Source organism: Podarcis erhardii (genome assembly GCF_964252035.2).
Source record: "Podarcis erhardii genome assembly, chromosome: 9".
Classification (NCBI taxonomy): domain Eukaryota; kingdom Metazoa; phylum Chordata; class Lepidosauria; order Squamata; family Lacertidae; genus Podarcis; species Podarcis erhardii.
In genome coordinates, this window is record NC_138512.1 from 2,708,474 (window position 1) to 2,725,002 (window position 16,529).

Below are 16,529 nucleotides of genomic sequence, written 5' to 3' on the forward strand. Positions count from 1 at the left end.
TATAAAGACCTTTAGGCATCTCGTGAGGAAAAAAAAGCCATGTACAGCTTAAAATAACTCAATAAGTGATGCTCTGCCTTCTTAGGGATGGAGTTTCTTTTGTCATATATTGTGTCCTGTTTTGCCCACAGCATGCGGATGTGACTTGGCTCAAGGAGGATTTTTTGTAAGACAAGGAGACTATATCTGTACTTTGGACTATCAGCGCCTCTATGGGACACGGTGCTTCAGCTGTGATCAGTTTATTGAGGGAGAAGTGGTTTCAGCACTGGGGAAAACCTATCATCCAAATTGTTTTGTGTGTGTAGCTTGCAGGTGAGTTTATTTCTCTGAAGCTTTAACATCTACCTTTATTTTTAAAAAATGAGATGGTGAGAATTGACCTAGTTCAATTCCAGGAATGCTTCTGTTCACCAGATTTCCTCTTCTGACAGCTATTGGACTTTTTGCTCCAGGAACTGTTCCAGGTGCCCTTGGCCCCACTAAGAATCTGCCGTTCTCCAGTGGGTCCTAGGATCTCTGGAGGCTTCCTTGACACTGCAGGCCTTGTGGTGTGTGCTTAGGGGCCTTTATTATTATTATTATTATTATTATTATTATTATTCACCAAGACCATATAACACCGGTCCTGAAAGTCCTACATTGGCTCCCAGTACATTTCTGAGCACAATTCAAAGTGTTGGTGCTGACCTTTAAAGCCCTAAACGGCCTCGGTCCAGTATACCTGAAGGAGCGTCTCCACCCCCATCGTTCTGCCTGGACACTGAGGTCCAGTTCCGAGGGCCTTCTGGCGGTTCCCTCCCTGCGAGAAGCCAAGTTACAGGGAACCAGGCAGAGGGCCTTCTTGGTAGTGGCACCCGCCCTGTGGAACGCCCTCCTATCAGATGTCAAGGAAATAAGCAATTATCTGACTTTTAAGAGACATCTGACAGCAGCCCTGTTTAGGGAGGTTTTTAATGTTAGATGTTTTATTATGTTTTTAATATTCTGTTGGGAAGAAGAAGAAGAAGAAGAAGAAGAAGAAGAAAAAGAAGAAGAAGAAGCAGCAGCAGCAGCAGCAGCTAGTGTGGCTTCCCTGCCCAGGAGGCATCTCCATATGTCCATTAAGGTCTCTGGAGATATTGCAGGTGTCATGGGCAGTGATGGAGATACAGTGGTACTTTGGTTTGCAACTGCTTTGGATTACAACCATGTCAAACCTGGAAGTGCATGTCCCTTTTTTTGGATTACAACCCATTTTTTTGGATTACAACCCATTTTCTTGGATTACAACCCATTGGGGGGGGAGGCCCCATTGGCGAAAGTGCGCCTTGGGTTACAACCTGTTTTGGTTTACAACCGGGCCTCTGGAACAGATTATTGTTGTAAACCAAGGTACCACTGTACGTCGAGTGACAGCCTCAGACGACACAGGAAGTTTCTGCTCATGCCTGCCTCCATACTGTATCTTCAGGGATCATGACACTCACTCCTGCACTTGTGAAATGTGCATAGGTTTTCACCAGTTTTTATGTATTTGCTGTATTTATAGCCAATCTTTTCTTCAAGTAGCATAAGGTGGAATAAATAGGTCTCACCTCCTTTAATCCCCACAACAGCCCTGTGAGGTAAATTAAGCTGAGAGGCAGTGAGCAGCCCAAGGTCTCTCAGTGAGCTTCATAGCCAGGTGGGGATTTAAAGCCTCCTCTCCCAGATTTAAATCCAGGTTTAGTCTTGACACTAACCACAACACCACACTATTTTAAATGGCTTTATTGGGGTACCAAAGATACTTTGTCTGTTGGCCATGAGCCTCCTTAAAGAAACATAATTTATCTTTCTGTGCTTCATTGCTCTCAACGCTCACAATACAATGCTTTCTTGAGGGGAAATCTTGTATGAGCAATCTATTCAAAGTTTTCACATTGAGATAATCTGAGACACAAGAGACTATCTAGCAAATTTGTAAACCTGTTGGTTATACAGTAATGAGCAAAACCATCAGTTTGTATCAAATGGGACTATGATGTTGGAAACATGATTTGTCTGCTTCGTTCATTCAAAGTTGGCTTTGTCATTGGAATCCAAGATGGCTGCCATGAATTAATGTTTTGGTTAATACTGCATCCCCACTGGTTTTAGTCAGATATTGGAATCAGAGTTTCTGTGTGCATTATTTGATTGCCTGCATTACTTTTCTGACTTGGTTAGGCTCCCTCTAACTAAAAACCACATTTTTTCTGCCTGTGGCAATGAGATTTCTATAGGATCCTTTCACCATTCTTGATCACCCTGCTGTTATACTGAGAGGGATAAAACTTGGTTTTTGAGTTCTATGAAGCTGCTGGTCACTTCTAGAAAGTGAATATTGTAGAAAACACAATGGATACTTAAGTATGTCTGCGGAAGAACAATTAGATGATGGACTGAGCCATGAAAAGAGCAGAGAGGGCCACACTTCCCCTTAAGTCTGTACCTCTTTGCCACATTGTTAGTTTGGTTTGGAGCTGGGTGTTCCCACTTGTGATCTTTGCCTCATATTTTACTTGGTGAAAGACCCCTTAAACCCTGTGTTTTCCCATTCATTCTTCCTATAACCAGCAGTCAACTTTTCGTATTGTCTCCAGCTCCACCCACCTGTGGAAAAGAGTCAGAGAATTGGAAGACCAGATAATCAGAAAACCACATGATCGGAAAAAACCAGAGAACCCGAAAACAATCATTTTGACATATAGAAAATGAGTCAGTACTTCCCCCAACACAGTTCCCAGGAAAACACACCAGGAGCTATTTTAGGACCAGTTCAGATGAGGAACAAATTTTCATTTTGGTTTTCCACAGTTAGGTGTCTGTTCCAGTTCAGCAATAAGCAGCACTTTTCCTGGGGAAAGTGGTGGGACCCCAAGGGCGGGGGAAGGGAACCCTCTCAGACCCCTGATGCATAATACTAGAAATCATGTGACAAATGCAGGTGTGGATGGGCCCTTAGATGAGGGAGAAGGAACAAACAGAATCCTTCCATTGCAGGATGGAGAGTGAAGTAGGAGCATCTGTGGAGCGAGTGTTTGCGAGGGTGGAGATGCATTGGCAACAGAGGCTGAACTGCAATGTGGCTCTTGTATATTTTGCTGGGTAGCTGGAAGGGTACTGAGAGACTGTGCAGATCAACTAGCAGGAGTTTTCACTGGGATTTTAAATCGATCCCTAGCCCAGGCTATTGTTCCATCCTGCCTAAAGTCCTCTACTATCGTTCCAATAGCAAAAAAATCTAACCCGGAAGATCTGAATGACTTTCGTCCAGTAGCACTCACACCTATAATCATGAAGTGCTTTGAAAAGCTGGTACGAAATTATGTCATTGCTTGCCTACCAGAGGGACTGGACACATTCCAATTTGCTTATAAAACGAAAAGATCGACAGAGGACGCTATGGCGATTGCCCTCCATGCCGTTCTTGCACATTTGGAGCAGCGGGGGGGGGGGGGGTTATGCCAGACTGCTTTTTTTAGATTTCAGCTCGGCATTTAATACCATTCTACCACAACGTCTGATGTCTAAACTGGAAGATCTGGGGCTCCTGTTATCACTGTGTGGGTGGATATTGGACTTTCTGTCAGACCGCCCCCAGAGGGTTCGGCTGGGCCCTTATACCTCTAATACGCTTAAGACTAACACAGGAACACCACAGGGATGCGTACTCAGTCCGCTCCTTTATATTCTCTACACGTACGATTGTGTCGCTGCTCACCCTAGTAATAGGGTTGTCAAATTTGCAGATGACACAACCGTGATTGGGCTCATCTCTGAAAGGGAGGGTGAAACGGACTATAGAGATGAGGTGGAGCAGCTGACAGAGTGGTGCAGAGCTAACAACTTGCTGATAAATACAAGGAAGACAAAGGAGCTTGTGGTGGACTTCAGGAGACAGAAGAGCAATGTCCAGCCACTTTTGATTGATGGGGTCTGTGTGGAGAGGGTAACAACGTTCAGATTTTTGGGTATTGAATTACAAGAGGATCTGTCCTGGAGTGTCAACACAAGGGGGCTTGTGAAGAAGGCGCAGCAGAGACTGTACTTTTTGAGAATCCTAAGGAAAAACCATCTTCCGCAGAAACTGCTGCTTGCCTTCTATCACTGTGCCATTGAGAGCGTGCTCACTTATGGCTTATGTGTGTGGTACGGAAGCTGTACTACCCAGGACAGGATGGGGTTGTGCAGAGTTGTTAAGGCAGCAGAGAGCATTGTTGGCTGCCCACTCTCCACCTTAGAGCAGATTTATGCCACAAGGTGCCATAGGAAGGCACTGGACCTAGTAAAAGATCCATCGCATCCTGGTCACTGTCTCTTCGAGCTCCTGCCGTCGGGACGGAGATACAGGACGATGAAGCCAAGAACGAGCCGTCTCAAGAACAGCTTCTTCTCCAGAGCGATCTCGGCCCTGAATGGGAAACCTGGACTTTGAAAGTCATCTAATCTTCCTTGCTGTATTATATTGTATTGTTTTAATTAGTGTTTTTATAGTTGTTCTGATTTTGAGTGGAGTGCCCTACCTGGGTGGATGGAGCAGCCAAGTAATTTTGTTGTCCCCGAGAGGGGGCAATGACAATAAAGATATTATTATTATTATTATTATTATTATTATTATTATTATTATTATTATGTGGCTCATGCAGCCAGTTCAACCCAGTATGCCTTGGTTTGTATGTTCTGTTATCAGTCCATTTCTTGTTTCAGAAAAAAGCTCTGCGAAAGGATGATGTGTATTTTGAGAAGAATATTTTTTAAGCTGCTATGGTACCTCAGTTCTTTCCCAGAGGGAAGTAAGCATTCTTCTTCAATGACGCCTCTTAAATGCTGAGCTTTCAAGTCACTGGTCAGATTTGCCAGCTGGAAATGAATGATAAAAGAGCTGAAACTAAGTAAAGGAGTCCCTTTTATAAAAATAGAAATGCAGTTGAAACATTGCAAGGTTCTTCATTTTCTAATGCATTTGATTTCTTTTTCTGCAGGCAACCTTTTCCTCCTGGGGACCGCGTAACTTTCAATGGCAAAGACTGTATCTGTCAGAAATGCTCTCTGCCACCTGCTGGAAGCAACAGCAATTTTCCAGTCCTCCGAAGTAAGAGCAGTTTAAAAAAATTAAATGAATGAGCTTTTGAAAAATGGTTTTCACCCAAATTTCGCTAATATTCATTTCTTCAGTCTCCAGTTTCATGTTAAATAGTTCCATGAATGTGCTCTGAATATTTTAATATTAACTGACTATTCATCAAATATTTGATTTCTCTATTTCATATCCAGTGCTTTGATTTCAGTAGTTAATATTTGGTACCTAGTATTTGATAATATGTTGCAGCTGGAATATTTAGCTTTTGACAGGATTTAACCATTGACATGCAATGATATCTGATAGCTTTTGATGCCATGCAACACTGTTTTACAATCTATATGGTTTCATGCATGAGATGCCAAGATCAAAGCAATCAAGAGATGTCTCAAATCTTAACAGATAAAGTTAATAAATCTTCTGTGGCAAAATATGAATTTCTGTTAAAGTTTGAATATTTGTGAATATTGATGTCAGCATTATTTGTATAAACAAAAAAAAATCAATGGTAAAATGAAACTGGGAGTCTTAGAACTTTCATCTTTTATCTAAACTATTCATTTATTTATTACTTTTCTTCCCTTACTTTTCCTCCAAATAGCTTAGGGGGGCAAATGTGGTTCTCCCCTCGCCCCCCCTCTCTTTCTCCCTCAACACAGCAACCTTTAGCTGAGAGATAATGGCAGGGCCCATGTCAAGTTCTGCCACTAAGGAGTGATTTGAGTCTTAAGCCCAACAATCTGCTACACAAACACCCTCAGTTGTGTGTGTTTTATATTTCAAAAAAGGCACAACACATCGTATCAAGAATGGCCTTGGATCTGTATTAACACATTAACAAGACTGGCTGCATCAGCATTATAGTATAAGTTTTTGAAATATAGGGGTACCTGGCTTCATCATAGATTTTATTGTATTTATCTGTCTTTCTGGGATATATGCTGGAGATGTTAGCGCATATTTGGTTCTGCCCTGTCATGCAGGATTTTGAAGAGAGCACTTTAGTTTAATTCATGAATGATGGGCATTTTATACCTTTTGAACCTACAAAGGTAACATTACTTTAAATATGATGTTGAAATAGCAGCTGTTTTTTGACAGCTGCAAAAACTTTTCATTGTGGCCCCTAAGCCCCAGCTGCAGCATCACTATTTTCTGATTAGTTTGGAATAAATGTAGAAGGTAGGCAAAATAGGCTTTTTTCTTTAAAAAATCTCTTTATGGATACATATGGATAAATTTGTTGAAAAATTAACTTGTTTTAATGTGTTTTGGAAATTTCAGGATGTTGCAGTTCTTTGCATAGCTTTTATTTAATCCGGTGTTTTATTATTTGGATTCGAAAATTAATTTTAAAATGCCAAACATAAATTAGATAATGCAAACCATATTTGCTCAAGGCAGGCAAGCTGCTGACGCAAGTAAGAAGGGGGCGGCAAAGCAAATGCAGCCTCTCTTGGTTTTAGCTGGGCTGAGCACGTGAGTGAATGTGTTAGAAATAAATCTGCAAAAGACACAGCACAAATCCCTGTCTCCCAAATCCAGGCTGTTAAATAGAAGCATTAGAAAGATGGAAAGAATCAGTGAAGTCACGTCTTCATTTCTCTCTGGCAAAGAAATGCCCAAATAGTAAAACTAGACAAAATGCTTGCATCCTATGAGCAAAATACAACTATCAATTTGAATGGGGGCAGAATTTAGAGATATAACGTGTTTGTATATTTTTCCTTAAATTTCCCAAATACCCTAGTATTTATCATTATTCTGAAACCTGGCCATGGCTGTGTATGCCCATGGCTGTGTATGTGTACATGCCCAAAACCCAGGGGATGCATTTGTTTTTCTACAGCCTCTTAAATGACTCATAAAATATATTGCTTACATTTCAAAGTCATTTGTGCCTTCTTCTTTTTTTACAGATTGTGGGAATTGTGGCTCTGAAATAAAAAATGGACAGTCTTTGGTTGCTTTGGACAAACACTGGCACTTGTCCTGTTTTAAGTGCAAGATATGTGGCAAACTTCTGAATGCTGAATATATCAGCAAGTATGTTGGATAGAGTGGATCCATCTTCTCTTAAGACACTTTTCAGTGCTATATTGTCAAAATGTGTTTTGTTGGCATGTTGTGATGTGTGACTCTGTGGAATGTCAAACGCTTTTCACTAGGCAGGCCTAGTGAACAAAGGACACACTAAGTTTCATGGAACGCTTGCCTGATTTCCTCTGTCATTTCTTAACATGCCTTGGACTTCCCATAATTTTGTGACTATTTGAATGTTTTTACCCTATTCCAGAGACTTACGTGGCTTTCACAGTGTACACATCCTTCCTGCTGGCTTGCCTACTCACAACTGAATGGGGAAGCTAGCTCCAGAATCTCTCAATGCCATGTTAACTCCCCACCCACCCTACCTACAGCTGCTGCTGCTAAATGCCAGGTCAGTTATTAATAAAACAGCTTTAATCCAGGACATGGTCCTGGATGAAGAGGTTGACCTAGTTTGTATCATCAAGACCTGACAGAACGAGGCATCCAATCCTGTCTTAGTACACCTTTCTCTAGCTAAGTGATCAGCACCAACCTGACAATTGCAGAATTGGAAGGGACCTTGTCAGGCATGTACCAACCCCTTAGTCAATGCAGGACGTACAATGCAGGACGCAACTACAGGTTACCTGACCAGTGGCTGACCAGCCTCTGCTTAAGCACCTCCAACAGAGGAGAGCCCACCATCTCCCAAGCAGTTTCTTCCCCACTATTTCCACTCATTAGGTCTAGTCCTGCCATCAGGAACAACAGAACAGACCTACCCTATTTTCTGAATGACAGCCCTTCAGCTATCTGAAGACAGCTCTCATCTTTCTCCTTAATATTTCCTTCTCCAGGCTAAACACATCCAACTCTAATCATTCATCATAGACCCCTCATCTTCTTGGTTACTCTCCCCTAGACATCTTCCAGTTGATCAGTGCCCTTTTACAAATGTGGCATTTAGAATGGGAGGGTAAAATGGCAGCAATACATAGAATTGCTACCACCTTTGCCATGTATTCCATCCAGCAGCTGGAAAATGAATTCAGACTCGGGATTCCGGTGGAGTCTCACTTGCCCTAGATCAGGCATAGGCAAACTCGGCCCTCTAGATGTTTGGGGACTACAACTCCCATCATCCCTGACCACTGGTCCTGTTAGCTAGGGGTGATGGGAGTTGTAGTCCCAAAACATCTGGAGGACCAAGTTTGCCTATACCTGCCCTAGATCATGTATTACTTGCATGTAGGGCATTTATGTATTGACTTGAGTAGGGCTCAGCTTTTAGCCCTGTTGCTGACACAGCAGCTTTTTCCTTATTTGTCACTTTCATTACCTGGTGAAGTTGCGATCATTGGTCTTTGTAACTGCGTGAGAAACACATTAAGATGGTCTGGCCCAGGAGGCAGGAGATAAAATGACTACAGCTTTCTTGAAAAAGACTAGGATGCTATAAGCAGCAGTGTCACAAACTAGTGGTTGCATTGCTTACAGTTGTATTCAACTAAGTCTTACTCACCCATTGAACTTAAGGAACCTAAGTTAGGGCTCATCTACACTTCTAGAAATCTAGCAATGGGTCTGAAAGATTTTGGTTTTGTCCCATTGCTTCCCCCAGGAAACCTGCTGTTTACTGCTAAATCACAGCTAACAATAATCTGCAAAAAAGTCTGGAGCTTTGTCATGATTCAGTTGTAAACAGCAGGTTTTCCCAGGGGAAGCAACAGGACAAAAGAAGAAGAAGAAGAAGAAGAAGAAGAAGAAGAAGAAGAAGAAGAAGAAGAAATAAATAAATCATGGGGCAAAGGAAATGTGGGTGATATCTTATACTCCTGTCCATTAACTTGAATGGGTCTAATCTGTGAGTAATTAGCATTGGATACCACCCAAAGTATTGAGCCAGTGCAGTGCATTAATGCATTTGAAGTATACGGTAAAAGGTTACTTTACAACCCTCACAGCTGAACAGTTAATCACCAGTAGATTAATTGATTCATTATGCATAATAATGTGCTGCAGAAAAGTTGGGCAGTTTATTTCATGGCATGGTGTTATTAAATCAACCTGGGACACATAACTTTGCTTCTTATCAACTGAGCCACACCTAGGGAACTGCTAGGACTCCCTATATATACAATTATAAAATGTTCCAACTAAATCATCAGTTTTGACATTTGTAGTTGAAATGATCCATGAATATCGTCTTTCTTCTAGAGATGGTGTTCCATATTGTGAAATGGACTATCATGCTAAATTTGGAATAAGATGTGACAATTGTGAAAAGTACATCACAGGAAGAGTTCTGGAGGTAAGGCAACTCTCTGCCCTTAATGTCTGTGTCCTAAGAAGAAACTCCCTGAGAACTAACCTTTGATTCATGAGTTACAACAGGCTTCCTCAACCTCGGCCCTCCAGATGTTTTTGGCCTACAACTCCCATGATCCCTAGCTAGCAGGACCAGTGGTCAGGGATGATGGGAATTGTAGTCTCAAAACATCTGGAGGGCTGAGGTTGAGGAAGCTTGAGTTACAAGAACTGAAACACTGATATTTTGTCAGTCTTTGACACTCGCTTTCCAGAAAGTGGTATTTCCTTACCCCTCAAGCATCAACTTGCTCTACTTTAAAATGACTTGCCTGAGAGAGCCAGTGTGGTGTAGTGGTTAAGAGCGGTAGACTCGTAATCTGGGGAACCGGGTTCAAGTCTCCGCTTCTCCACATGCGGCTGCTGGGTGACCTTGGGCCAGTCACACTTCTTTGAAGTCTCTCAGCCCCACTCACCTCACAGAGTGTTTGTTGTGGGGGGAGGAAGGGAAAGGAGAATGTTAGCCGCTTTGAGACTCCTTAGGGTAGTGATAAAGCGGGATATCAAATCCAAACTCTTCTTCTAAAAAGATAAAATTAGAATAAAATTAAAATAAATGACCTGCATGCTTCACTGGGGATTACACATGACATACTCTTTCAGTTTCATAGGTTGAAGTGGAGGTGACTACTTTAACTAGCACCCCCTCCTTTATCCTCGTCTCAACTACAGAGTGATCTGGATGTCGTAATTGCAAACACCTTCATCTTTATTCTCTTTTGTCTCCCAACAGGCTGGAGAAAAACACTATCACCCAACTTGTGCACTGTGTATCAAGTGCAACCAGATGTTTGCAGAAGGAGAAGAGATGTATCTTCAAGGTAAAGGAAAAGCAGATTGGAATTATTGGCACTGCTGAGCTCTATTCATAGAGAAACAGCTAGCATTGTTGTAACTGGTTTTGTTTTTATTGTGGATTTGCTATGATAGGCAGAGCACTGTGCTCTTAGTTTAGAGGAGATGTAAATTTCCAAGATGCAGCATTTTTAAAGAAATGTTTGCAGTTGAAAATATGGTTGCTTATCTGTAGCTTTGTGATGTCTGTACACCCGTTTATGTATTGAGCTATGGGTAGTGTAAAATGATAGCTACGTTGTCTACACTTGGAATTGCTTAAAGAATTCAACTAGAGTAGGAGGAGTCACCACTAATTCTGCATCTAATTTAGTATGCTGGTTAATCTGATCTTGATTCTAGCCATTTTTAAAGCATTGTGTCTTGAACATACCACATATGTTTTTTACCATACCTCCTCTAAACTAAAGCACTTCACATATAAAGCATGGCTTTGCACAATCTTTTTCTCTCAATCTGGACTCATCTAGACATGCATTTACCCCGTGGTGTCTAGACACAGTCCAAGAGGATTTTCTTTTGACCCACTGCTTTCCCTGGAAAAAAAAACCTTGTTTACTGCTGAACAAACATCAATCAGGTTTTCTGTGGGTTGACATTTGTTGTAATTCAGCGGGTTTTCATTGGGAAAGCAAGGGAACAAAAGCTCCTGGACTTGTGACTTTAAACCATGGGACAAATGGAAAAAAACCATGGAACAAACAGAAATGTGAATGAGCCCTTTCTCTCTCTCTCTCACCAGTAAATAGAGCATTTCGGGGAAAACTGTTAGAAATATCAAGAATTAACTAGAGTGCTGACTCTTTATTTTCAGGGGCTTCCATCTGGCATCCCGCCTGCAGACAGGCAGCCAAAGCTGAAGAAAAAGCCAAGGTAAAACCCTTCCCAGTTCAAATGTGCTCCATTGATTGTCATAAAGAACCAGGCTATTACAATTCTTTAGCCTCTGCAATTCTGTATGTCAGAAATCAACCTGTGAATTTTAGGGGGAAATGCAGGGGGGTGCAGTTGAGGGGTTTTTTCTGTTAAGTTTTCCATTAGAAAGAGATCACTTATTAAATATTTCAGAATGATGAGGGAAATAATTTTTGAAATGTTTTAGAAATAAAATACTTGTATATCTGGAGCAGCGTCTCCACCTCCGTCGCCTGGACACTGAGGTCTAGCTCTGAGGGCCTTCCCGGTGGTGGCACCCACACTGTGGAATGCCCTCCCATTAGATGTCAAGGAAATGAGTAAATAGACATCATTTAGAAGACATCTGAAGGCAGCCCTGTATCATGAAGTTTTCAATGTTGAATGTTTTATTATGCTTCTATACAGTCATACCTCGGGTTGAAGTAGCTTCGGGTTGAGCATTTTCAGGTTGCGCTCTGCAAGTAATGCATTACTTCCGGGTTTCGTCGCTCGCGCATGCGCAGACACTTAAAATGAAGTCATGAGCATGCACGGAAGCCGCGAATCGCAACACGCGCAGACGCAGGTTGCGTTCGCTTCAGGATGTGAACAGGGCTCCAGAACGGATCCCGTTTGCATCCAGAGGTACCACTGTATTTGTTGAAAGCCGCTGAGAGTGACTAGGGCAACCCAGTTAGATGGGTGGGATACTATTGTTATTATTGTGATAACCACTTACACTATCAAAAAAACCTTACAATTCTGAAGCAATTGAGTATTTACCTAATATGTTCAGGATAAAGCAAGAGGCCAGGTCTAACTCCTGTCAGGCTGCCAGTATTAAATGGTTCTGTTAAGAGTTCCCTTAACAAGTAAGAGTGAAAGCAGTCCTGCATGGACAGTAGGTTACCTCACTTCCAGGCAGACAGAACTGAACACAATATTGGAAAAAATCGGTAGTTTTCATTTTCCAAAGCTAAGATCACATCTTTTCAGTAATGGATAAATATCCTAAATCAGCAAATGATTTCCCAAATTATCACACACCCACATGAAGAAAAGGAGGAGGAGAAAACATCTGCACAATTAAGCTGCTAGCATGGAAAGGAGGAGTTTGCAAAATGGCCCAGTAACATGTATTACAGCAGTGCTGAACTAAGGAATTATGATAAGCAATAGCACATGAATAACAAACCAGTAAAAGGGTTCTCCATCTAAATGGAAGGGTGGGTGTGTAGTGGGAGCATGTGGTGCTGTGGTCTAAACCACTGAGCCCCTTGGGGTTGCCAATTGGAAGTTCAGCGGTTCAAATCCCTGCGATGGGGTTGCTCTGTCCCAGCTCCTGCCAACCTAGCAGTTTGAAAGCACGTCAGAGTGCAAGTAGATAAATAGGTACTGTTGCAGCGGGAAGGTAAATGGTGTTTCCATGTACTCTGGCTTCCATCATGGTGTTCCGTTGCACCAGAAGTGGTTTAGTCATGCTGGCCACATGACCCGGAAAGCTGTCTGTGGACCAACGCCGACTCCCTCAGCCTGAAAGCGAGATGAGCGCCGCACCCCATAGTTGCCTTTGACTGGACTTAACTGTCCAGGGGTCATTTACACCCTTACCTATATGTATATACACAATTGCTTTAAACCAGGGGTGGGAAAGCTGTGGCCCTCTAGATGTTGCTGGACTCAACTGCCCCCATTCCTTGGCACGGCCAGTGCTGACTGGGGATAATGGGGGTTTGGGCCCACAACAATTGGGGGACCATATATTTCCCACAACAAAATTTCAGTTTAGCATTACATTGCAGTTTTATTGAAACTCAGAACTGGGATGAAATGCTAAACTCAAATTCTAGGCTTGTGCAGATAAATAATTTTCAACAGGGCAGGGGTTTTCAAACTGTTACTTTTTGAATTGAGGTACAAAACATTTTATTTTATGTTTTCCTTTAATAATTACTCAACAATACTCATCTTACATGTTTTCAGTTCCAGGAAACTAGAACATCATCTGAGAGTATAATTTCAGTACCTGCTTCAAATACTTCAGGTTCCCCAAGTCGAGTGATTTATGTAAGTACATTCATTACAGGGGGAAATTACTAAGAAAATCACTGATAGCAATGAAGAGCAGACAGGAGGGAATTAGTTTTGAAAGCAAATATTAAGAAACAATAATATGCAGATATTATTACTGTGTCTGTCTACAGAAATACAATCAAGCAGGTCTCTGACCATCATAGTTTCTGTTTTTGACTTTCATAATTGCTTGTTATTCCCATCTAGACAACATCAGTTTCTAGGCAATGACTCAGTCTCTCAATAGTTATCCCGGATCAGTAGAAAAGGAAAAACACAAAGTGGGTGCTATCGGTATACTGGTGACACCACACTTTGCCTCTCTATGCTGTTCCTCAGTAGCTTTATAGAAACATTTCAAAGACAGAGACCAACAATTCAAGCGTAACTCTTTAGTTATACCATAGCAACTGAAGAGAAAATAGATGAAATTGTCCCCTTTGGAGTATCTCATAAGTTTCCTTACGTTCTCAGTATCAAATGTGTTGTGATACTTGTTTTCTAAGCTGCCTCTTCACAGCTGTTTTTCCCTCTATTTCTTAGGCAAAACTTGGAGTTGAAATCCTTGATTACAGAGATTTGGCTGCTCTTCCTAAGGATAAAGCTATCTATAACATAGACCGTCCAGATATGATCTCCTATTCTCCATATATCAGCTATTTGACAGATGACAGACATAGTTACGGGGAGGTAATGCGTGTGTTGCTATATTTAAGCAAATATTGAGCCATTTTTGTGTGAAAGATTGTATACATGCATGTCATAGTTAAGAAGTATCCCTTGCTAAATTCCATTTCAAAATCTGTTACCAAGCCAAAATAAATTCATGTTTTTGTTACACACGTGATATGATATTGGTGGCTGTATATAGGCAGCTCTTTTTGCTTTGTAGATTCTCTTCTGTCTTTCAGCATCTTTCATCTTCATGTCATCCATGTATATGTTGGAAAACTAGCCCCCTCGGGAGAGGCTGGCAACTCTCCCAGGCTCCCGGGGCTTGTTTACCGGTGATCTCCTTGGCTGGCATCCCCACAAGTCCAGGGTAGATCTTGATAGGCGACATCTCCCAGCGAGGAAGATGCACACCCCCTCCCTCCTTGCATACCAGCAAGAGAAATGAGATAGTCAGAAAGTCTATTTACATCTCGTTTATTTCTGACTGTTCAGCTGTACAGAAAACATGTCCGATCAGTTCAGACTTCTCCGAGCAAGTGACACAGACTTCCTTTACATACGCAACAGGAAGGTCTCATATTACACACAAAACAAAGCCTTGTAAATTCTGTGAACTTCCGGGAACATTCTTTCCCACAGTTAGACCCATCATGTGATGTCAACACCGAGCTGCCAGTTTGCAGCTGCGTTGTATTCATACCCTGACAGTATATTTGTCCCCCCACATATAATAACCTCAAACAGTTGTCAGTATGTGAAATAACACTTTTATAAAATACAAAGTTTGTCTTAAAACACTCTTCATTTGTTTCCATCATGCCTCATTCATTAGGAAAACAGAGTGGGTTGTTTTATAATCGTCACAAATTCCCAACACAAAGCCGCAGCAGACCTAGGATGTATGTTTATTCTGAGATACACACATCCCACATTTCCTCTAAGGAGCTTATGGTGACATGTGAGGTTGCACACCTGCATCTCCCATCTAGGAATTTCACCAGCTCTAGGCTAGTTTTATTACATAAGCAACATTGATTTGTGGGGTGGTGCCTTTGTTTAAAACTGAAAGGACTTAAAAGATCAATGCAATGCAGCGTAATTAATGTTTGGTGCTTCTGTGGGAGATGGGTGAGATTGCTGAACATTGCTTCTTGTATAAATAAGGGAGAACAATAAAATATGGGAAGAGGGACATAGAAAGGGCTTCACAAAGTCAGCTGTTAAGTAAGAAAAACACACACAAAATAAGGGGATCATGAGAAAGCAATAGAAAACCTCTTGGATGCATCCCACAGGCCGTGTGTAGCCATCCCTGTTTATATCAGTGCAGTTACAATGCTTTGTGAATTTATTTAATCTACTGCATTTTTTTCATCTAGGTACCAGGGTAGTAGAGATTGTGTGACAATAAAGTCTAGGTGGTTTGTTGTTTTTTTAGCGTTGCTTTTGTGTCTTTGGAACTGAATAAGAAACATAATTGGGAAACCTGAAGTTTGGACCGCATGAGTGCAAAATGTGGTTGATTGTAAGCTTCTTGAATGTTCATGTTTTTTCTGCCCTGATGAGTTCCCTCTCTCATCCTTAGGGTGACCAAGATGACCGTTCTTTCAAGCAGTACAGGATATCCAGCCCTAGTTCTACTGGCTCACTTGGCTACGGCCGCAACACCCCAACCTCTCACTCTCCTCAGAATTACAGCCGACCAGGTAACTGACGAGCAGCTTTCCTTTACAGACTCCCATGGCTTTCCTGCTCACCTTTGACCTGTGGAAGAGGAGACAGTCTTCCTTTTTAGATGTACCTTGCACAGAAATAACTGCAATTTCAGGATCACTATAAAATTTATTACAAGGTGTTTATATTTTGTCAAATACTGCCATCCTGAGAGCATTAAGCTCACACACTTCAAAATCCATGGGATGTAACCTTCATGCAGCCGTTGAAGAATGGCATCATTGGGCCTGCACACTCACGTGAGCAATGAGGGATTTATGGAAGTCTTCTAGAAGACTTCTAGAATATTAAGCAGCCCCCCTCCTTTGGTAGCGGCTCTCCCCAAAGAACATGTTCACTCCGCATCCTCCTCCTACACAAAGTCAGTCCTCAGTGGATTAAACACTCTGATTCAGGGTTCCACTACGAGAACCTCCAGGTGCACTATTATCCTTTCAGGGAAGTGGGAGAAGCTTAATGTTTTCAGTAGCATTTATTTGTCATCCAGAAGACAAGAAAAATCCACCTCTAGCAATAATAATAATGTCACTTGAAAGGACCAGGTAAAATATGTTGGGTAAGCACCACCAAGACCCTCCTACAATATACCCAGTCCGGAAAAGATAATTTTTGAACTCTGATCTCCAGAAATGAACCTAATACAGTGGTACCTCGGGTTACATACGCTTCAGGTTACAGACTCCGCTAACCCACAAATAGTGCTTCAGGTTAAGAACTTTGCTTCAGGATGAGAACAGAAATTGTGCTCCGGCGGTGCAGCAGCAGTGGAAGGCCCCATTAGCTAAAGTGGTGCTTCAGGTTAAGAACAGTT

At 41.8% G+C, this 16,529-nt stretch overlaps 1 protein-coding gene across 7 annotated transcripts in view; it reads left to right on the top strand.

Moving 5' to 3' along the window:
* The window catches only part of ABLIM2 (actin binding LIM protein family member 2), a 55,458-nt gene that overhangs the window by 11,485 nt on the left and 27,444 nt on the right, over positions 1 to 16,529 (top strand). For all 7 annotated transcript variants that reach the window (XR_014160225.1, XR_014160226.1, XR_014160227.1 and 4 more), the window contains exons 3-11: positions 132 to 315; positions 4,989 to 5,098; positions 7,006 to 7,132; positions 9,335 to 9,428; positions 10,218 to 10,305; positions 11,154 to 11,212; positions 13,220 to 13,303; positions 13,853 to 13,999; positions 15,570 to 15,690. Coding sequence is in view for 1 of the 7 variants with exons in the window: in XM_081876295.1 (XP_081732421.1) it covers positions 132 to 315; positions 4,989 to 5,098; positions 7,006 to 7,132; positions 9,335 to 9,428; positions 10,218 to 10,305; positions 11,154 to 11,212; positions 13,220 to 13,303; positions 13,853 to 13,999; positions 15,570 to 15,690 (1,014 nt within the window). In the remaining 6 variants the exon portion in view is untranslated. The remainder of the gene's footprint in view (positions 1 to 131; positions 316 to 4,988; positions 5,099 to 7,005; positions 7,133 to 9,334; positions 9,429 to 10,217; positions 10,306 to 11,153; positions 11,213 to 13,219; positions 13,304 to 13,852; positions 14,000 to 15,569; positions 15,691 to 16,529) is intronic.